The following is a 23,898-nucleotide window of genomic DNA, read 5'->3' as shown; positions in this document are numbered from 1 at the left end:
CTTCAGCCCTGAGGCAACAAATGAGGGACCTGCTCAGTGTGAATGCCAGCGATCCGTTTCTAAAATGACGCTTTGACAACATTGATGTCTGTGCTACTGTGAGGGGAAGGTTTTTTGAACTAGGGGCCATTTTTGGGGAGTACACCTGCAACTCTCGACCTATAAATTCATGTGCATGTACTCCCAGTGAGGATAAGAATGCATCCTTAGTTTAGGTTCCTTCATGGAACTTTGGCAAAAGGATGGTGAGGGAGCTAGGGATGTGGAGAGAGAAGGAAGAGAAGACAGCCCAATATCAAGGGCTGGGTTGGGTAGAGTGGTGGAAGGAGCAAGAGCCTGACAGGTGCCTGACAGTCACGTTTGCCATCACTATACTCATTCACTCCCACCGTGAGCAGGCACTGTGTTGCCTTCTGGGGAAATGTGTGACCTTGAAGGAGTCCCTTAGCACTTGTGAACAGACTTGGGTCTGACATAAGGAAACTTAGTGACATTCCTGTTTAAAGGTTGGGCATTCAGGATGGCAGCAAAGGTTTAGTTTCTCCATCTACAAAACTCAAATGTTCTCAGGTGTGTGATCACTAAGGTTCCATGCAACAGTGACTATCTATGACTGTATGGATTTGAAGGTCTGAATACATGGAAGGAAAGACACTGGTAAAATCTGAATAAAGGCAGCTTCAGGCATTCTCCCTCAAAGTATCAGAGGCAATTCCAGGCTCCTAGCTGTGTTGTTGGGGTGATGCATGCTGTCAGTTTTGTGAAAATAGTTGAGGAGAGTGATTAGACACCCAGTCTGCAGCTAAAGGAAGCCTGGAGTTTTGAGAGATATTTTGAGGGGTTCGGATCCACAGAGCTTAATCACATTCTTTCTTTAAGGTAGCAATGGAAGAAAGTGGTTTGATGACAAGCTGCAAAGTTTTTTTTTTTTTTTTTTATTTGAGGGATTGGGATACAAGCTGGATTTGGGTCTGACATAAGGAAACTTAGTGACATTCCTGTTTAAAGGCTGGACATTCAGGATGGCAGCAAAGGTTTAGTATCAGATCTGAGCATATTATAAACTGTGCAGAGGGAGGAAGAGGGTGAAGGAAATAGATTTTTCTCCCGGGACAAGTGATTCTAGACTCCTAGGAGGTAACTGGTACCTTCCCAGTGTCCTTGGTACCTCTGGGATTTGTATGAAGAAGGCACAGCTACCACCCTCTCCTCCTCCAACACTGGGTCATTCTTAAGGATCTGTGTCCCAGGTGCTGAGATATGAAGGTACACAAGGGAAAACACAAGTCCTAGGGATGTCCCAGCTCCTCTCCCCATGTGAGCATCTGGCTGAAGGGCTGTTACACCCATCCAGATTCATCCAGGAGCCTGTGTTCCTAAAGGAACTCACTGTGCCACTTGGTGGCACCAAAAAGTTGCCTGAGAACTCTGTTCTCTATAAATACAAACTACCACCCCTCCCTCCTCCGCTCTCTCCCCTTCCCTCCTTCTCCCCTTTCTCAGTAGCAGGAAGATTGCTGCACACACCACCACCCTCGGCTCTGCTGTTCCATGTGCTCTGAGCACAGAGGATGAGCTTGAGATCATCTTGGGTGGGAGGGAGCTTGGGACTGGAGAGGCTGGCTCTGTGCCTCTGGTCCGTGCAACCCAACTTTACAGTGGGCAAGGTATACTGCGTCTCACTACCTGCTGCGCAGCCAACAGGGGGGTAAGCTTACTGAATGTCTGTATGCCAAAGTGTCCCCTGGTTCTGGGCAGGATGTAAGAGCTATTAGCTTGCTACATTAATTTTTTTTTTGGGGGGGTGGGGGCTGTCCTGGTATAGCAGAGAGTGATCAGGAAAGGCAAGGTTCAAGTCTGTTTGTTTGTGGCTGCCCTAGCTTAAACCTGTTGGGAAATAGGGACAAGCAATGGGGTAAAGGAGGTAAGGACTGTGAGGGGTTAGAAAAGGATTCTGCATGCTTATGGATCCTGTAGGGCAGGTGCACAAGGTTTAGGATGCCGACTGTGCTCTCCCAGACCACTCAAGGGACAGGAAAGGAGAGAAGCAAAGATGGGAGAGGGAATGGAAGGGGAATTTCTCCCCCAATTATCAGTTGGCAGCAGGGACCTTGGTACATGCTGCAGGAAGAGGGGGACAGCGGGTGGTGCTGAAAGCACATCTCTTTCACTGAGGCTAGAGAGTACCTCTCTCTGAAGCTCAGTCTGTGCAGTCCCGCTCTTTCCGTTCTTGTTGATGTCTCTTTCCCTTTGGACACAAAGCCTCTTAGTTACTGCGGGGTGGCTACGTGAGTGTCATGCTGAGAATGGAGCCCAGGCTATAGCAATTTTGGGAAGAGAACCCTGGGCAGGCACAAAGACAGGAAGGCTAGCAGTGGCCAGAGCCTAACTTGCACTTGGGACTTTGCAGAGGGAAATGTAGGAGGGCACTTCAACCTGCTGTTCCAGTTTCCAGTCACTCCCCCCCACCCCTCACCCCCAGCTAGTACTGTAAGGAAAGGAAATTGAGGAGAGGTTACCAAGCACTTGTGCTTATTTAGGCACAACCTAGTGCTGCTTCAGCTGAACTGAAAGTAGCCAGGCAGTTTAGAGTTTCCAACACTTTTCTTTCCTCTAAGGAATTAACACAGTTTGATGGGAGAGCAGCTTTTCCTTTCCACCTTCTCCATTCCCCACACGAGGTTTTATTGTTCTGAGTCTCTCTAGACTTAGCTAGAGCTCATCAGCATCCCTAATGCTGGCATTTGCACCCCCAAGGGAGCATTACCTTGTGTTAAGGGAAGCCCTTCCTCCACTGGGGAACAAGTTGAGGTTTTCTGTGGAAGCTTCTTAGTTGTATGAAATTCTGTTATGAGTTTGGAGTTGTTTAGGTTTGCTATCTCTTGTTAGGTATGTTTAGGGCTATTCCCCTCATGAAACATGGTAAATTTCCTCTTTTTATTTCTCTTTTACATCCATGTTATTATACATTTGTGAATCAGTTGTGGCTCTTTATGTCCTTTTTGGAGGTGTATCTGTGTTGTTAAGAGATCATTAACTGAGGAGTTGGAAATACAGCTTTCTGAACTTATCAAGATAGTACGCATCCAAGGAAATTTCCAGCAATCACTAGAGGAACATTTTCAGAACTCTGGACAGATCCTGTAAGGTTACTTAGGAAAGAATGTTGCTAGAACACTAAATAACTGAGAAAATACTTAATAAAATGCTTTCCCTAGTCATTTCCATTCTGCTCAACAAAATATACAATCTCAGTATTTTCATTGCACCCCTAGAGCTTTGTGCTATGGCAGTGTCTTAGCTGTGAGCTATATGATCAAAGAGAAACCAAACTCTTCAATGTGCATTTATGAAAGAGCATATTGCAAGTATTTTGGGTATGGGAATGTTATTTGAATAGTCAATGATTTTGCCCAGTTTTTTATTTTATTTCAATATATGTACATAGTCCTTGACCATCTCTTCATAGATTTATGGACATTATGACTAACACTTGGGGGGGGGGAAGAAACAGAAAAATCACTCAAAATACAGATTCTTGGGAATTCTCAAATAACTACATACCATTTTGTTTTTACTCTGATTATTGACTTTGTAATGTATCCTGATATAATGTTTGTATCATATGAGTATTCTTATTTTTTGAGGTAAAGGATTTTAATAATTTCTTATTTTTCTTCCAAAATATTGAAGATTTTATAATAGTCTTATACTATTATCTTTTATGCAATGGTCAGAATATTTTGGATATAAAACAAATTTAAATAGAAATGAATGGTAAATATTACAAGGAAAAATATTAGATAAAGTTAATAATGAAAAAAATACCTATTTTTATGCCCATTTTGCTACAGACTTTTTATCCTCATGAGATAAGAGAAATAGTCATATATTCCCTATAGATTTTTTGCTGTGTTATTTTCCATTATGTTTATTATGAAATCTATATCAAGTATAAACCAATTTCAAAAAATGAAGATTAAGCTGATATATGTTGATTTATGCTAAAACTAATTCAGTTTGCTTTGAGTGTGGACATACTGAAGGTATATTGTCACAAAGCAGGACTGTTCTACAATTTGGAAATGTTGGATATATTTTGGAATCAGACATGTAAATCCCAGTGCTGAGATATTATCTAGTCATTTTAGACAGTGAGTAGAACTTAGAAGAACATAAAAAACCAGGAGCATCATAATTTTTTTTTAGTTTATGAGGTGCTTGTATAACACAAGGAAAGAAAATTTGAATCTTGAGTCTGAATAGCCAATTACTTGTGAATCATATTATATCATCTTGATATTCCTTTCTTAGTTTGTTGAAACATAGTCCTATACAATGTTTATGTCCTAATTACTTTTACATTCACAGAGAGAAGAAAAATGTTCTCTAAATCTAGATTTTAGAATTGCTAATTTTTTTTTTTTTTTTTTTTTGCTTACTATCTAGATTTGGTTAGAAGGGATACCAGGCGAAGAATTGGTATAGACTCATCCTTGCTCTAATAATTATCACTTATCAAGCACATCAGGCACCAGTCTAAGCAGTAAATATTTTATTTTGTTGGCAATTCACAAAATCCTATAAAGAATTATTTGCTCTTCCTTTCCGTTGTGAAACTCTGAGATTTTTCTTCCAATTTCACATAGATAGAAAATGAGAAAAAAAATGCATCTGATCTGTTTGGAATTCAAAATGAACCATTTTCCCATTATTTTGTTCTACTTTATGGTGTAGCTGGACATCACAATTTATTTCCGTGTGGTGAGTCATTAGTGTTATGATTGAGAATATAGACCTTGGCAATAGATTGCCTGAGTTTCAATCCAATGCTTGTGGCTTACTAGCTGCTTAACTTTGTGAAATTTACTTAACATTGTTGTGCCTAAGTTACCTGACTTTTAAAGTAGGAAACAGCTTATAACAATATTAAGTTCATTGAGTTGTTATGATGAATTATTTGCTCAAATAAATACAAGTGCTTGACCCATGATGAACTGTAAATGAGTGTTAGTTATGACTGTCATTCATATTGAGATCTCTTGTTTTTGTTAGGTGCCATCAAGACTATTTCAACTCATAGAGACCCTATATGCAAAGTAGAATTCCCTCGTAGGGTTTTCTTGGCTATAATCATTGTAGGAGCAAATCACCAGATCTTTGCTCCTACAAAGCTGCTGATAGGTTCAAACTGCCAATCTTTTGGTTAGCAGCCAAATGCCTAACCACTGACCAATCAGGGGTTCTTCATATGGGACTGTGGATACTAAATGTTCCCTAGGTTCCTCTTTCAAATTTCATTCAATTTACTCTTCTCAACAACCATACAAATTACATTCTGTTTTCATGTTGTGAACTTTATAACAATAAGAAAAGTGAGGCATAGAGAGATTAACTAACAAGTCTAGTGTCCTTCAGCTTGTAAAATGACAAAGCAGGGATTTAAACCCAGGACCAATTGATTCCCCAACCCTGCTCTTACCTGTAATACTGTCCCATGAATTAGAAAACATCTCAGTTTTTGAATTCTACTAGTTTTGAGTAAGCAGTTTCTTCCTCCTCCACAAGAAGGAGTGCAAAATTTAATTTTCTTATATATTCAAGCATGCTTTAAAACAGGTATCCAAATGTTTGGAGATAATAACAAATCAAAATGGTACATAATTGATGCCTCTTTTTCTTCTTCTTTGTTTTTTCTTTTTTTTAGCCAAACTAGTCAGGAAACTTAAAAGACAGACTTAGATTTTAAAAATATGCATTTTATGTAGGTGTGATTTTTTTGCTCTGTGAAGACATCAGACCTAAGAATAATTCCAGAAGGATTAATTGTCATAATAATTCTGGTTATAAGCCATTGACTTTAAACTTTTAGTCATGAAGGCTCCAAGGAAAATGAAAGACTCATAATCCTAATGGCACTGGTGTAGATTGCAGTAATCGTGCAACCTCCATACGTTTGTAATGTTTTATGGAGGAATAATCAAAAAATATTTTTCTAAAATCACTTTTTCTTAATACAAAGTAATATAGTAGACTTACTTGAAGACCCAGAGGGAAAGAAAGTAATTTGATAATTATTTGAAAATAAACCAGTAAAATGAGAACTTGATAAAACCAATGTTTAACTTACTATAAAAGTTATCAATCTTTATATCACTATCTTATTAAAATTAGAATGAACTTTGTATTTATATTAAAATAAGCATTTGAAATGGCTTAGTATATCATAAGATACTTTCCTTAAATTGATTTATTATAAATAGTAAATGCTCAGAAATGCTTATTTAACATAAGTCAATATCTTCCATGACTCTCACAGTTTAATCTGGATTTCTCAAATCAAAATCACCAACTTCAAAACAAGATAATATAGCCAAAGACAAGTAACAAGCCCATTCCAACCTACCCCTCTTAGTATTATTTGGAGATCTTGTGAAATGGTTTTATAAGACTGATGTAGTCAGATGGTCTTCTCTGATGATTTTGCAGACCTTGCAAAATGATTTTTACCTAAATTCATAGAGATAAATGGTGCTGCTACACATCCTACAGTGCACTGGATAGCTTCCCACAACAAAGAATTATGTAGCCCAAAATGTCAGTATTGCTAAACTTGAGAAACATTGATCTGAATGATTCCAGGAAACAGAGTTACTTACCTTTCCTTGGTTTGCTTGTATCGCTTCTAAATGTAGTGGATGGATATTACATAAGAATTAAATGGAAAGCAAAATATGTAGAATGTCTTGCAATCAAAGATACAAGGATTCACCAACCAACACATTTGGTTCTTCTGGAGGCATCATTCCCTCATTATGATGGATGTGCCATGTCTGACTCTGCTATCAATTATAGGCATGAAACATTTGGCAAGATTCTTCACCTCTAATGTAATGTAGGTATTAATATAACACCTATGTAATATAGTGGGTGCTCTGGTAGCATAGTGCCTAAGGCATTTGACTGCTAACTAGAAGTCTGGTGGTTCAAACCCACCGGCCACTCCTCGGAAGGAAGATGGAACACTCTACTTCCGTAGTGATAGTGCCGCAGAAACCCAAGGAGGGGTCGCTATGAGTCGGGTCTGACTTGACAGCACATAACAACAACAACAACATATAATAAGTATCTATACTGGCAGTATTCTTCACCTCTAATATAATACAGGAATTCAGTATAGAGAGTAATCATTCTTACTTCATGGGGTTATTTTGAGGTTTACATTAAATAATGCTTACATATTACATTATTTTGGATCCCTAGTGGTGCAGTGGTTAAGCACTTGGCTGCTAACCAAAAGTTTGGTGGTTTGAACCCACCCAGTTGATCCATGAGAAAGACTTGGCAATGTGCTTCTGTGAAGATCACAGTGTAGGAGATTCTGTGCTGCAGTTGTACTCTGCCACATAGGGTCACTACGAGTTGGGATCAACTGGACAGCACCTAACAACAATGTATTTTATATAGCATTAGGTAGGCACTGAATAAATAACAAGCATTAATAAGTAATGAGAGATCAAGTTACAGAATTGCAAAATCTCATTTTCAAGCACCTGATGATAGGTAACAGAGCATGCACAATAATGCTTAACAGTCTTTAGAGGTATTCCATAATAAGAAAGCAACTGAAAGCTGCAAAATGGATAGAAGCTTGGATTCCCTGCTTGATGATTAAATGATACTAGTTACCAGTGGATTGCATCATTTTAATTGCTTTACTTCTGAAAATTGTTTCAGGTCTTTGTGGACTACTAAACCACTTGTTTAAATGATTTATAATGATTTTGTAAGTTTTTTTTTTTCTTCTTCTTCTATGGCCAGCACTCTGTAATTAATGCATAATTAATTTGAGATTTCACTTTTATATGGTACTATTTTGTGCACCTTATTTGCCAAGGGAGGAGGGCTTAAGTAAAATATGGCCTATTCTTTATCCTGGGCTAAGCAGAGGGGGTGCTGGATTTTCTTTCTTACAAGGTCACAGATGTGTGCTTGAGATAGTAGCAACAATGAGAGCTTTCCTCAGACTATAAAGCTCTCAGTATCATTACACCATGGAATATCCCTTATCTAGCCTATACACTTGTTTTCAGGAAAATGTATCAAAGGCTTCGATGGCACATACAGTATTGACACCCTTGACTGTTATGAGGCTGTTGCTCAGGCAGAAGGAATCATTTTAGTGTTGATGTCCTGAGCTGTGTGATTTGCTTGTGTTGGATTTAGTTATATAAGAGACATCTGTGCCAGAAAGATGGTCATTGTTTGAGAAGATTGTTGAAAATAAACAACACTGTGAATTGTGAATCTGGTTACAATGCAGGTTGACATTCATGGCAAATTCTTAACCACCAATATCTCTTTTTCATATTCATTTAGGAAATAATATGAGATTGTATGATTACCTGAAGCAAAATTCTTTTATACATATTAAATATATGTCACTTGTTTTCTATAATGGGGTAGTGATTAATTTTATTATGCTATGAATCCAGAGTTATAACGTTAAAGTAGTGTAGTGATTCTAAAAATAGAACCTTGGACCAATAGACGGTATACACTGAACTGTTGTTGTGGTTGTTGTGTGCCATCCAGTCGGACCCACACACTGAACTATTCATATAAAACTCTAGTCATTTAATCACCTATGATAAAATCCATATTGTTAGGTTTTATATCTATAATATTTTGAAATACATTTTCATTATATTAGCTAATGCCTTCCCAGTATTTATAGCAACAATCTTTGAAAAAAAAAAAAAATCGTTCTAACTTCCTAGTCCCACCACTTATACCTAAAACAAGAATGGAAACAGGCTTTCTACACTGAAAATAAAGTATCATGACATTACATTATGTTTCTTTCTTCTTTTCTTTTACCATACCCTTGTTAAAATAGTGAATGACTTACATAATGATATTGATGATGAGAAATGACTCCATCCATGAACTGGTGTAGAAGCCAGAGAGAGCAAGTCATTATGGAAAAAACATTGGGTACCCAAAATTGATGAGGTTAGAAGGAAGGCCTGACAAGTTAGGAGAGAATTTGACACCACCATTTAAAACCAAAAAGATACATTATAAAAAGTTCAAATATATTACATAAATATCATGTTTAGATTTTTGTCCTGTAGAAGTGCTTTAAAAAAGAAGTAAAATGCAACATTGCTTACAATAGTAAGAATATCTGTAAACAAGTTAGATATCTAATGGTGTTAATGTTCTTATGCCCTCTTGAGTGAGTAAAGACTCATGGTGATCCTATATGCTGTTGTTACATGTTGTCAAGTTGGTTTCAACTCACAGTGATACTGTGTAAAACAAAACAAAACACTGCTTGGTCTTGTGTTATCCTCATAATAGTTGTTATGTTTGAGCTCATTGTTTAGTCACTGTGTCACAGAAAGTCATTTGAAAATTCATGTTGAAAATTTCTGGATGGTAAACAAACAAGATTCTATAGCCAGAATATATTTCTAGTGTGCAAAGCTAATGGTGAAAATTGTAAGAGGTAGTTGTTACTATATTCTCCATCACTTTGTTCTGTATATTGATTTATTAGCAGACTATTCAGTCCTCAAAATTTAATTCTCTTTTTGCTAAGGATGGATTTAGCAAACGGTGCAACTCAGATATAATTGATAAACACGAAAACAGTTCAATTCACAGAGATTGTATTTTGTCATACTTAAACCTAACACATGATTTTGGCTTAACTCATGAAATGGAAACACAAATTAATGAAAAACATCAGTATGGAAAACTCGTTTTGCAACTTCTTATTGTCATCATTATAATAATTGCTGAATGTGGACTATCTTTTTGATGAAGAAATGAAGTGTTTGGGTCCTCACATAATGGAAATTTATTTTGGTTTACTTGAACTCATTCAGGTTGATCCATTTTTAGCAGGTCACATCTCAAAATATGGTAACACAGGAAAGAACAACCCACCATGTATGTCTAAAACAATGTGTGAGGAATTAATAAACTTAATAAGTGATTATCACTTACTAGGTGGTAAAGTTCAGTCAACTATTTTCAGGGAAATAAGTATAGATCAATATTTCAGTTTTCTGTAGATTACACTCTTGGTATTTCTCATAACGATCAGCTGAGGATTGTTTTAAGGCCTGTCTCTCCAACAGATGGAAAATCTGTGGAGTGTTTTATCACATTTACTATCCTAAAAAGCCATACCAGTGCAGAAATTGGAAGTAAAATACTTTACCATTTACATGAAGTTCCCAGAATTTATTTTTCTAAGTGCAGAGGCTAGTTTTCTGACAATGCTGTCGAAATGTCAGGGCATTATAAAGGCATGCCACAGAAAATTTTAGACAACAATCTACTGCACTGTGTCCTACACGATTAAGTGGATTTGCAGCTATGAGGATGCTATTTTCATAACATGTGCTGCATATTCACTTAATCTTATAGGACACAGTGCAGTAGATTGTTGCCTGGAAGTAGTTGACTTTTTTCTATTGTTCATTTATTCTATATGTTTTTTGCCACCTCTACTTACTGGTAGGCAGTTCTTAAAAAGTATCGAGGCAATGATTAAGTATTAAAATGTTTTTCTCATACACACTGGGAAGCACATGCTATAGCAACAAGTGCAGTCTTGTAATCATACACTCAGATTCTAGAAGCCTTAGAAAATATTGCTGAAGACTAGACACCAAAAGGAGATACCAAAAGAGAAGTTGAAAACATCTCCAACAAAATGAAAACACCCAGTGTATGTATTTATGTTGATTATGAGGAATAACATATTGCAGCATTTTCATTACAGTATTTTAATCAGATGAATTAAGCTGTCCAAGATAAAAAAGTAAATTAAAGACATGCACAAGTCTTTACCAATAATTAACAGGGTGTTCATGTAATTTAAGAGAAGATTTTGAAATTTTGAAAATACAAGTAAAAAATATGCCAAATATTGATTATCAAGCATTTCATTGTCACAGAAGCATTAGAAAGAAATAAGTAAATGAAAGAAGTGTTCCAGATGTATCAATTTTATCAACTGAAAGAAATCAATTTTACATAAACACATACTATGCCATCATTGCCATACTAGAATCTTGCATGACAAGAAGAAGAAAAGTATATGAACTATTTGACCTTATGATATGAAGTTCTTTCAAAAAGATTTTCCTTCTTAAACAATGTGGATCCACCTGATGAGGAATACATGAAGGCATCCAAGAAATTAGTGAAGATTTATCCCAATGACTTAAATACAAACATTTATGAAGAAGTGCAACAATTTCATTCTTACATGAGAACTAAGATTTCAGGTTTAGGAAAGACAAATTTCACTCATGTATGATTCCATACTGGGAGATAAAATAAAATGCCTATTTCCCAATGTTGAAGTTGCTTTATGCATATTACTAACTTTGGTTATCACAAACTGCACAACAGAATGCTCATTTTCATCCCTAAAAAGACTCAGAAACCGTTAGCATACAAGAATGATTCAAGAAGGATTCGGTTCATTATCCTTATTCTATATGGAAATAGATACTGTTTAGCAGCTTAATTGTGATGAAATTGTTGAAGAATTTGTAAGAATAAAGAATAGAAAGATGTCTTTTTAATTGTAACATGTTAGTGATGAAATATCTATCCAAATTAAAAATATAGTAATTTATGTAATTTTTTATTGATCATTTAATTTTCTTCTTCTTTTTTACTTTTATTGTGGTGAAAGTATATACCACAAGATATTCACCAGCATATCAACTTCCCTATTTATAGCTCAGGGACATTGATGACATTTTTCATGTTGTGCCACCATTATTGCTATCCTTGTCCAAAATATTCTACCACCGTTATCCTAAATTCAATGCCCTGCAAACAAAAGCTTCCCTTTTCCCCCCTTTCTCTTACCCCTAGTAACCACTAACCACCCCTGGTAACCACTGATAATCTTTGGTTTCTTTCTATATACATATTTTTTTCAACCTATCTAGGTATGTAGCCTCCCCTGCCCTCTCATCCCTGGTAACCAACAAAAAAATTATCTTTGTATGTGTAAACCTTTCCTTGACCTTTAACAATAGTGGACTAGCACAATATTTGTCCTTCTGTGATTGACTTATTTCACTCAACATAATGTCCTCCAAGTTCATCCATGTTATGCAGTTTTTGCAGATTCTACATTATTCTTTAGGGTTGTGTAGTATTCCATTGTGTGTATGTACCACAGTTTGTTTATCCATTCCTTGGTTGATGGGCACTTAGTGGTTTCCATCTCTTTGCTATTGGGAATAGTGCTGTGATGGACATGGGTGTGCATATATCTGTTCATGTCCTGCCTCTGACTTCTTTAGGATATATACCTAGTAATGGTATTGCTGGATCAAATGCTATTTCTATTTACAACATTTTAAAGAATCACCATACTGCTTTCCACAGTGGTTGTATCATTTTACAGTCCCCCAGCAGTGTATGAGAGTCCCAATCTCTCCACATCCTCGCCAGCATTTGTTATTTTCTGTCTTGTTGAACTTTACTTTTAATGTTGGAGTCAGATGGTATCTCATGGTTGTTTTGATTTTCTTCTCTCTAATGGCCAATGATTGCGAACATTTCTTCATGTGTTTTTTTGGCTGCCTGCATATGTTCTCTGGTGAAGTGTCTGTTCATATCTTCTGTCCATTTTTTAAATTGAATTGTTTGCCTTTTTGATGTTGAGGTGCTGGACCTTTCTATAAATTTTAGAGATAACTGCCTTGTCAGGTATGTCATTACTGAATATTCTTTCCCGATCTGTAGGTTCTCTTTTCACTCTTTTGGAGAAGTGTTTTTAGGCACGTAAGAATTTAATTTTAAGAAAATCCAAATCATCTAGTTTATCTTCTGCTACTTGTACATCTTGAGTTATGCTTTATAGTCTATTTCTGCCATAAGGGCCCCTAAGTTTGACCCTATTTTTTCTTTGATGAACTTTATAGTTTTAGTTTTCACATTTAAGTCTTTGCTCCATCTGAAATTAATTTTTGTGTATGGTGTGAGGTACAGATCTTGTTTCATTTTTCTGAAAATAGATATCCAATTTTGCTGGCACCATTTGTGAAAGAGACTGTCTCTTCCCATTTAATGGATTTTGACCCTTTGTCAGATATCAGCTGACCATAGATTGATGGATCTATTTCTGGGTTCTCAATTCTATTCCAATAAATTCCAGTACTTTTCTTGCTGAGTCTCTTGGGTTTTCTAGGTGTACTGTCGTATCGTCAGCAAATAGGGATCGTTTTCCTTCTTCTTTACTGATTTAGATGGCTTTGATTTCTCTTTCTTGCCTTATTGCCCTAGCTAGGACTTCCAATACAATGTTGAATAGAAGTGGAGATAGAGGACATCCTTGTCTGGTTCCTGTTCACAAGGGGTGTGGTTTCAGTCTCTCTCTATGAAAATAATTTTGGCTGTTTGTTTTGTTTATATGCCCTTTATTATGTTGAGGAATTTACTTCTATTTCTATTTTTCTGAGCATTTTTTATCAGGAAAGATGTTGGATTTTATCAAAAGCTTTTTTTTTTTTTTTTCATCTATTGATATGATCATGTGATTCTTTTCCTTTATTTTACTTATGTGATGGATTACGTTGATTGTTTTTCTAATGTTGAACCATCCTTGCATACCTGGTATGAGTCCCACTTGTGCATAATTTAATATTTTTTGGATATGTTGTTGGAGTTATTAGCTAGGGTTTTGTTGAAGGTTTTTACATCTATATCACAAGGGATGTTGCTTTATAGTTTTCTTTTCTAGTGGTGTCTTTGCCTGATTTTGGTATCAGGGTTACACTTGCTTTATAAAATAAATTTGGGAGGATTCCATCCTTTTCTATGTTCTGGAATAGTTTGGGTAGTGTTGGTGTCAGCTTTTCTCTGAATGATAAGTAGAATTCTTCAGTCCTGAGCCAGGACATCTTTTTTGGTAATTATCTTTATGACCTGTTCATTTTCTTCTTTTGTTATGGCCTGTTCAGGTTTTCTACCTCAGTCTGTGTTGGTTTAGGTAAGTAGTGTGTTTCTAGAAATCTGTCCATTTCTTCTAACACAAAAACACAACCATTGCCATGGAGTCAGATCCGACTCATAGTGACGCCTCCTTGGGTTTCCAAGGCAGTATCATTACGGAAGTAGGTTGCCCAACCTTCTTTCCGGGACCATTTCTTCTAGGTTTTCTAATTTATTCTTTTCATCATTTAATTTTCTTTTATAACAACTTTTCATTTGTCAGTTTATAATTACAACAGTTATTATGGGAAAAGCATCAAAATTGAATATTAACCATTTGAAGCAAAATTGCTAAAAGTCAATTTTCCATTGTGGGAGATCAATAGAATTTTACATTGATTATTTAAACAACTAAGTTAATTAAAGGCACTTGACTGCTAAGCAGAAGGCTGGCAGTTCAAAGCCACCAGCCACTCTTCAGAAGGAAGATTGGGCAATCTACTTCTTTAGAGATACAGCCTCAGAAACCCAAGAAGGAGTTGCCAAGAGTCGAATCCACTTGATGGCAGTGAGTTTGGTTTTTGTTTGGTAGTTATACTAACATCCTCACCATTCCTCAACACACCAAACATAAACCTACCCCTGGGACTTTGGATTGGTTTTTACCTAATCCTGGCATATTTTTTCCCTATACACTTGTGTTACTCATCCCTTACTCTTCCTTATGTTATTTACTTAAATCTAGTTTTTAAGCTTATATGTTGTCCAAGTTATTCACAATTTCCCACTATCACTTTCCTGCTGTATATTTTTCTTTTTAACCCTTATCATTATCAAGTGTGCAATATTTTACTTATTTATCTTTTTTATTGCCTGACTACCCCCATAGACTATACAGTATGAGGGCATGAACTTATGTCTGTTTTGTCCCTAACTGAGTCCATAGTGTCTGGAGGAGTTCTTGGCACAAAATAGTTACTTACTAAATATTGAATAAACGAATGATGCTGATAGAGGTGATATTTATCTTTAGGCCTTATTAGAATTTATGCTTCATTATTATTATTTTTGGGAGCTCTGGTGGCATAGAGCCTAAGACATTTGACTGCTAACCAAGGCTGCTAACTCATCAGCCATTCCTCAGAAGGAAGGTTGGACAATCTACTTCCGTAGTGATACCACCTCAGAAACCCAAGGAGAGGTCACTATGAGTCAGATCCAACTAGATGGCAGTGTGTGTATGTGTGTGCATGATAATTATTTTAAAAAATATTTTGGGAGTGTATGAATTAACTTGTTTTTTAACTTTATGATAAGCTAAGTTGTAGCCAAGTTCTGTCACATTTCTATATCACAGTTTAGTTTAAAGCATACTTTCTAGGCATCAGAACATGATAGCTAATAACAAGAGAGCAGCCATTGTCTAACCAAGACAGATTATGAAGCAGTCATTGTGGTAGATGGCATGGCAATATAAATACAATTGTACTATTTAACCATACACATTTCTAAATTTATGTGATGAATTAGCTTTTCCTTTTTTGGAATGCTCTTCACCTGCTAGTTTGTAAGGCAAACTCCTTTAAGATTTTATATCTTTGGGAAGTTTCTTTTGATACTTCAAACTATATTTGGATAGCCCCTATCCTTTTCCATAGACTTTGGGCATGCTTCTCTTGCTGAAAGAGGTAGTGAGGCAGTAAGTTATAGTAAAGAGTATATTATGGAATCAGCATCAATTTCTGAGTGATCTGCTAGTTTTTAACTTATCCAACCTGTTATATCACTTGTAAAATAGAGGTGATAAAATAATATCTATTTTTTAGAGTTGTTATAAGAATTATTAATATGTGCATGCCAAACAAAGAAACACACAGACACTAGTTCTGTGCCCCACATCTTCAGGATGCACAATACACAGATGATGTAATATATTACAGGGGAACCAGAACTATTGTATTCTCACACAACATGTGTGTGAATATAAACTGAGTAGAACATTATCTTTTGGCTTCTCTAACATCACATACTCTTGTTTTTTCTCCTGACTCTCTGTGTTGCCTCAGTTTCTCAGCTAGCTTTCCATAACCTGACTTCCCAATGTGAGTTACTTTTCAGCTTAACCTTTTGACTATTTATGCTTGCTCTCCAGGTAATGTCATTTATTTATTACAATTTACATTTCTAGCCTAAAACTTTCCTCTAAGCTATAGCCATATATATCCAATTTCAAGTGTTTGATACTTGTAGCTGGATGTCTCAAAACCATCTCAAATACAACATTATCAAAAGAGTACCATTCTTTTCCCTCTATCTCCTATCTGTTTCTGTTTAAGTCTATCCATCTCTGGGAGTGATTCCAAAATGCACTAGTTTCTCTTAGAAAAACCTTGGAAACTTGGATGTACACCATGATTCCTCTCTCTACCTTACTATCCACATCCAGTCCATTAGAAAGTGCAGTTAACTCTACTTGCAAAATATATCTGATTGTGTCCATTTCTTTCCATACCCCCAATAACCAATCAGAGCCAAGCCACACCCATTTCTTATCTGTGTTATTACAGGAGTCCCCTAATTAGATTTCCCCAATCTGTTATCCAGAATATTTTTTAGTGTTAGATTTAATGGTGTCAGTGATTCGCTCATGTCTCTTCAATGGGTTTCTGTTATACTTAACATCCAAATTCCTTGTAAGAGCTTATAAATCCTACATGATCTGGATCTTTCTTATCTTTCTAACCTCATCCTATGCCAGTACCCATACCAGTATTCATACTTTAGCCTCACTTTCACATGATTCTTCTTCTTTCCCTTCTCTAATTCGTTTTGTGGTTCTTAGCATTCATCAGGTCTTGGGTAAAATCACCTTTTAGAATATCCTTCCTTAGCCATTCTTTATAAGTTAGTATATCATTATGCTATTCTTTTTAATTTTATTTTCTTCATTGCAGTTTAGATAGTGTAATTATTTGTTTACTTGATTATTATCTCATTTTCTTCTCTTTGACCTATAAGCTTCAGAAGTATCTTGTTGTTGCATTGTTAGGTGCCATTGAGTTGGTTCGACTCATTGTGACTCTGTGTACAACAGAATGAAACACTTCCTGATCCTGCACCATCCTCATGATCACTACACTTGAGCCCATTGTTGTAGCCACTGTGTCAGTCTATCTCATTGAGGGTCATCCCCTTTTACACTGACTCTCTACTTTACCCAGTATAATATCCTTCTCCAGGAACCCATGAGTGTAGTGAGTATTTATACCTTGCTCACTCTTGAAATCGCTATTTATAGCAGAGTGTCATAGTATTAAAAAAAACAAACTCATGGCCATTGTGTTGATTCCAACTCATAGTGACCCTCATTGGGTTTCTGAGGTGACAAATCTTTATGGAAGTAGTTTGATCCATCTGCCTTCCACAGAGCAGCTAGGGAGTTTGAACCACCAACCTTCTGGTTAGCAGTCAAATGCCTTAAGCACTACACCAACCAGAGCTCATGTCATAGCATAAACATGTCAAAAATATATTTTAGATGAGCAAATGAATAAATTCATGATTTGTGATAGTTGCTCAATGAGAAATAATGATCATAATTGTCAGTGCACATCAGTGCACTTTTTTATTACATTAGTTTCTCCCACTCAATAGTTAGTACATATTTATTGAATGAGTTATTTAACTAATTTAGCCTATAATAGAAAGACAGTTTTATAATGTAGTATGTAAACTACAGCCCAATATATAACCCAAGCCAAGCTCGCTTCTATATAGTTGATTCTGACTCACAGAAACTCTGTAGGTCAGAATAGAACTGCGCCATAGGGTCTTCAGGCTGTAAATCTTTATGGAAGTAGACTGTCTCTTCTTTCTCCTGTGCAGCAGCTAATGGTTTCAAACTGCCAACATTGTGATTAGCAACCAAATGCTTTAACCACTGTACCACCAGAGCTCCTCCCTAATATATAAGGTTTTCCTGAAATAATTAATAAAATGCATGAAACTGATATTTCAGCTTCATCAGTTTGATGGGCTGGTTATAGTCTCATATCACTATGATGCTCTTATGTACCTAAATTAGCTCTATTTTCTTACTGTTTGCTCACTAACATTTGGGATTTAAGGAAGAATTGTGATTACTTTTTCTCCAGGATTTTCCTTAGTTTCTATGGTAGAATTCACATGATCATAAAAGCAACCATTGGTCCCAAGGTCTTTGGCCTAAGGAAAGTGAAGGGCAGACTTGAAATATATTCTATTTGAAAATATTCAGAAAATTTCCCAATGAGAAAATTAATAGCAGTTTTTGTTCTCTCCCTCCCCCACCCTTTGTCTACAATACCAACTATATACCCTAAGTGTTTTTTCCCCATAAATATTGCCAATTTTTTTTTATTTATGTTTTATTCTGCAACATGTAGTTATTTGAATGAGGTTCTTTTTTTTTTTTTTTTTTTTTTTTTTAGTGTTTGGCACTATACAGAGAGAGCCTATCACTGTTGCCATGGGAAACAACTGTAAAAGTGAGGTGGGAGTGGTAATTGGAAATGTGATTCAGTCTACATATATTTTGTAACTGGCCTGGAATTTTCACAGATCTGAAGCATTTTGGAAACTTTTAAGACTATTGAAGAAGCATTATAATTGCATAAATTCCTAAAGAAACATCACCTGTCTTTTAAAGATGGTGCTTAAAGAGTTATTTTAAAACAATTTGAGATGCCTTGCTGGCAGGCTTACAAAGTTAGTTTCTAACTAATCCCTTTAAATAATCTGAATAATTAATTTGTCAGTTCCCTTTTACAAATCTTGCTAGAATTTGGTGTAACCAACTTGGGACAAAATTTCCTTCTTAGCAAGAGTTAAAACTGAAATAAATGACTGTATTCATAGCTATACTAAGTTTCTACTTGGAAAGATACTTCCAAACATACATTCTTCCAGCCTTTTGAGCCTTCTCAGTGTGGAAATTTTTCCTGGATCAGGGCTAGAGGACTGATTACTGTGAATTTTATTACAAGACGTAATTACTTTGAAGAGTCTCTGGAGGACTAAGTGAGTTGCCAGAGAATTTTCTGTTCTCACCACCTAGCCGCAAAATGCCCTTGGAAGTTTAATAACAAAAAATGTATCTTGTCTTGAAATATATAGCCATATTCATATCCCAAAGCATTTTCATAGTTGATATCTTATGTTGATTCCCAGTGGCCAGCCTAGCATGTATTATCCCCATTTTTCAGATGAGAAAATCCGGGTGTTGAGAAGTTAAAGAGTTTCCTAAATACTTCTAAAATAGCAGAGCTGGGACTTGAAACTGATTATACGTTTCTCCAAAATTTGGTACTCATTTTCACTATACCTTGCTATATATTTGGGAAGCATTTTTCTTCGTAATATCTCAACCATCATTCTCCTACCGGATAGCTCACTGAACTTGTAAATACCCTCCTGACCTCCTGTCTATCTGATATGTAAACAAGACACAATATTTATTCTTGGGTAGATTATCCAAACTGCTTTATATTGTATTTGAGGCAGTGGTATTTAAGCTGTTTTAAAAGATAACTTTAGCTTTGTAATTGCATAATTAATATGTGTTCAAAGCTATAAACTTGGAAACAAGCAATAAGTAGAATGAAAATTAAAACCAAATGACAAATACCCACACTCCTCTCACCTAGAGACCACCAAAGTTGAATATTTTGAGGTACGTACATACTCTCTAAAGTTTTCTGTTCATGACATAGTTTTGCTTCTAGAATACTCTCTAACTTCTACCTAATAGTCTAGTTCTGCTTGCCACTGAGGAGATTTGGTTTTGTATACTCCAGATGAACAAATGAAAGGATATTAATCTAAGTAAACCAAGATCTAGAAGCTACATCAGCAGCTTCATCAAATTACAAAGACAGAAAAATGAGTTAGAAAGATTTTAAGATTTTTGTTTTCTTTTGATTTGCATAATCAGAGCTCTCTCTTTCCTACTTGCATGGACTATTGGAGATTGCCCAAACTAGCTGTACTTTTGCTGTTAAAATTCATGCTTTTTTTTTTTTTTTTCTTTTCCTTTTCAGATTTTGAAGATCATGATCACATGGATGCATCTAAATAAATGGTACCTGGGTACATGCTGGTCCTGTAGAGAGCACATCTAAACAGCTGGCTAATTTCCTGGTTTACCACTCAACATAAAACATTGCTTGATTCTATCCATCAGAACCCCCTAATTTTCCCCACCATGCTATCTTTATGTGCTTGATCTCCTTTCCTAAAATGGTCCTTCTGTTGATCCTGGCAGTCCTATTTTTGAAAGAAGATGTCTGTGGGAGTGCACAGTCCAATGAAAGGAGGGTGGTGGCTCACATGCCAGGTGACATCATTATCGGAGCTCTCTTCTCTGTCCATCACCAGCCCACAGTGGACAAAGTTCATGAGAGGAAGTGCGGGGCAGTCCGTGAACAGTATGGCATTCAGAGAGTGGAGGCCATGCTGCACACTCTGGAAAGGATCAACTCAGATCCCACTCTCTTGCCCAACATTACTCTGGGCTGTGAGATAAGAGATTCTTGCTGGCATTCAGCTGTGGCCCTAGAGCAGAGCATTGAGTTTATAAGGGACTCCCTCATTTCTTCAGAAGAGGAAGAGGGCTTGGTGCGCTGTGTGGATGGCTCTTCCTCTTCTTTCCGCTCCAAGAAGCCCATAGTAGGGGTCATTGGACCTGGCTCCAGTTCTGTGGCCATTCAGGTCCAGAACTTGCTCCAGCTTTTCAACATACCTCAGATTGCTTACTCGGCAACGAGCATGGATCTGAGTGACAAGACTCTATTCAAGTACTTCATGAGGGTTGTTCCCTCAGATGCCCAGCAGGCACGGGCTATGGTGGACATAGTAAAGAGATACAACTGGACATATGTGTCAGCTGTGCACACAGAAGGTATGTTTCTTTACATCCATAAAGTATATCTTATTATGTACCCAGCAGCTTCCAAGTTAAAATGTTATGTTTTCAAAGAGTACATAATTCCTTATTATTTTGGATCTTTTAAGTTGTCCCAGTTTTACCAGTACTACTAAGAAGGATCTGGATGGCAGATGTCTAGAAAAACAGATTTAAACTAATATGAAGTGTATGTGGCTATAATTTGGCAAAATGGAGATTTTTTTTTTTGAGTATGCATCACTTATTTGTATTTCTGGTATAATGATGTTTTTTTTTTGTTGTTATTTGTTACTAGAAGTTTATAAGTTTTCTGAATTTTCATTTAATACTTCACACTTACAACATTTTAGGAAGGATACAACTGCCTCTAATTTCTTATATAGAGAAGGACATATAAAGAGACAAAAGTATTAGAAAGCAGCTGGTTCTAGCTCCAGTGAGCTATTATAGAAAATTAAAAAGAGATTATTCTTACAACTATTTTTCCATAATGTGTGTGGTCAAATAGATATGTAAATGGATATATATATATAATTATGTATATAAGTACGTTACCTTCTTAATGTCTTCAAAACATGTAAGTCTAATTCTTTAGCAGGAAATTTGGGCTGAATTAATGCTTGGTCTAAATTATGTTCAGAATAGTAAATGTGTGAGTGATATATACATTTCTTCCAACCAGATTATTCCTATATGTGATATTATTCCTGTAGTCATTCTTCAATTATGTGGCTTCAATTTTTAAAAGCTTGATTGTTTTAAAAAAGAACATAAGTGTGAATTAATTTTATCCTTATATAGAACATACTTCGGAAGTATAATGTTTAACAATTCACCTTTAGTTTGCTTTGATATTCATTGTTCTTTATGTTCAAATCATAGTGAGGAAAGAAAATATGAGATTTTATAGTAAATAATTTTAGTAGCCAGTTATGTTACTTACAGTGCCTTTAAAATGCTTTTGTATGCATTATTCATTAATTATGAAGCAAGGCTGTTTGGGATAGGTTTAATTGCCACCACTTGACGCGTTAGCTGACCTAGTACCTAGAAAGATGTTAAGAGTCTCATTTTACCATTTTTCTAGAATAATACTTTTTCTAGGAGAATATGCTGCATATACTAAATAGTGTACATTTTCAGAATAATGAAGAAGGCACACAATACTTTTTATAGCTAATTAAATAATTGTGAGGGTTAATTGAAATTTAAAAAATCTTGCCGTAATTTTACCAATGTGGTTCAAACAATTCAATATTGTACCGTGTGGGGTTGAGTTACTAGGAAATTAACAAAAAAACCAGCAAGAATCTACTTCAGAGATTGGAAATCAATCACCAATCAGATATAGCAAATTTTCATTATCAAGTAGAATGATATCATGAGTTTCAGTGTACAGGCATTCTTACTAATACTATTCAGAGCTGCACAAATATAAAATGGACTTCTGTACTGGATGGAGACTTTCCTGCCTTTAAAAATGTTCATGTACAAGTTGATTGTTTCTCTAGGGTATTATTGACATATATTTTAAGCAATGTATCATGGTATGTTTGACAGTATTTTTAATTCTGAGATTTTCTTCTTATGCAACTGCTGATTTGTTTGATTCTCATAACAAGGTGGTGATACTGAGAACACAGACATTTTATTCCCATTTTTTAATGTAAAATCTTTAAGAGTTTAAATAATCTAATATGCCTAATAGTAATTTCAGAGCCAGAAGTGGTGGTCATAGATATTGACCTCTAGTTAAGTGTACTGTTATAATCTAACAGAATCCAATGGGGTTGCACCCTGATGATATATTTTTGCAACACAGATTCATTAATCACAAATTCATGCAAAGCCCTTTGATAGTCCTGTAGAGGGCAATCCTATGTTTCATATACTACCTGTCTGCAAGGAACTTGCAGTCTTACACATGAGATGAGACATGTATTATCATTCCCTGTATAACTGTAATTCAAGATGACATAAAGTTACAAATAAATCTCGAAAGGAAATCAATATAGAAAAAAAAAAAAATCACCTCCGAGTATATGCTTAGGGAGGTCATAGTGGAAAGCTAAATGAAATAAATGGAATTTCATAGTTCAATTTTAACAGGAAGAATTCTGACAGTTGGTGAAAATTAAAAAAGGATGTATTTCTAGTGAAGAGCATGAGGGAATATGAGGAGGTAAGAAAGTAAAAGGTAGATTTGCAAAAGGCCAAGGACAAAGGGGTGCTTTGGTTTATTTCAAATAAATAAATCACAAATTTCTTAGGGACTTCCTTCAAGCTTTTAGAGGAGCTTAGTCACAGTGTGGGAGATGCTAATCCAAGGTGGTTCTGTAAAAGAAACTCATTGTGAGGACAACTGGCTTCTACTTAATTAAAACTATTATTTTAACTTAAATGTACACCAGTAGTCATCTGGTAGTATAAATTATGATGCATTCATACAATGTATTATCATGTAAGTATTACAATGAATGAGTCACCTCTATAAATATAAACTTATCTCTAGGATCATTTTAAGTAAAAAAGGCAAGGTGTAGTTCTATGTATATGACATGTTATCATTTGTGTGAAAGGGGAGAGGGCTTACATGATAGGCTATTCATTGAAGAGCTCATGGAGAATAGCAAAACTGATAACAATTGTTCCTTCTAGAAAGGGGATCTATATAGCTAGGATATGGGGTGGAATGGAAGAAACTGACTTATCATGTTTAACTTTTACATACATACATTTGAAATTATGTTATATATTACCTATTTCAATGTGACACATAAACATTCTACTTGTGGTCACAAAAATAAGCCAGTAAAATATTTATTGCAATGTCAGGCAAAATATTTGGGTGTTACCACTAAGATTTATGGAAGAACAAACTTTAAGGTTTAACATCCAAAGATGGGAGTCCAACATAAGCATATTCATCCCATTGACTTTAGACTCTAATTTCCTTTGGAAAAAAAAAAAAAAAA

At 35.8% G+C, this 23,898-nt stretch overlaps 1 protein-coding gene across 1 annotated transcript in view; it reads left to right on the top strand.

The window, feature by feature from the left end:
- The first annotated feature begins 20,256 nt into the window (after positions 1–20,256).
- The window catches only part of GRM5 (glutamate metabotropic receptor 5), a 676,146-nt gene continuing 672,504 nt past the window's right edge, over positions 20,257–23,898 (top strand). The window contains exon 1 of the mRNA XM_007956483.2: positions 20,257–20,917. Coding sequence (XP_007954674.2) covers positions 20,257–20,917 — 661 coding nt within the window. The remainder of the gene's footprint in view (positions 20,918–23,898) is intronic.

Source organism: Orycteropus afer, unplaced genomic scaffold (genome assembly GCF_000298275.1).
Source record: "Orycteropus afer afer isolate SDZICR_OR568_19922 unplaced genomic scaffold, OryAfe1.0 scaffold00626, whole genome shotgun sequence".
Classification (NCBI taxonomy): Eukaryota; Metazoa; Chordata; class Mammalia; order Tubulidentata; family Orycteropodidae; genus Orycteropus; species Orycteropus afer.
Note: the sequence above shows the minus strand (reverse complement) of the source record. Positions and strands in the feature narration are given on the sequence as shown.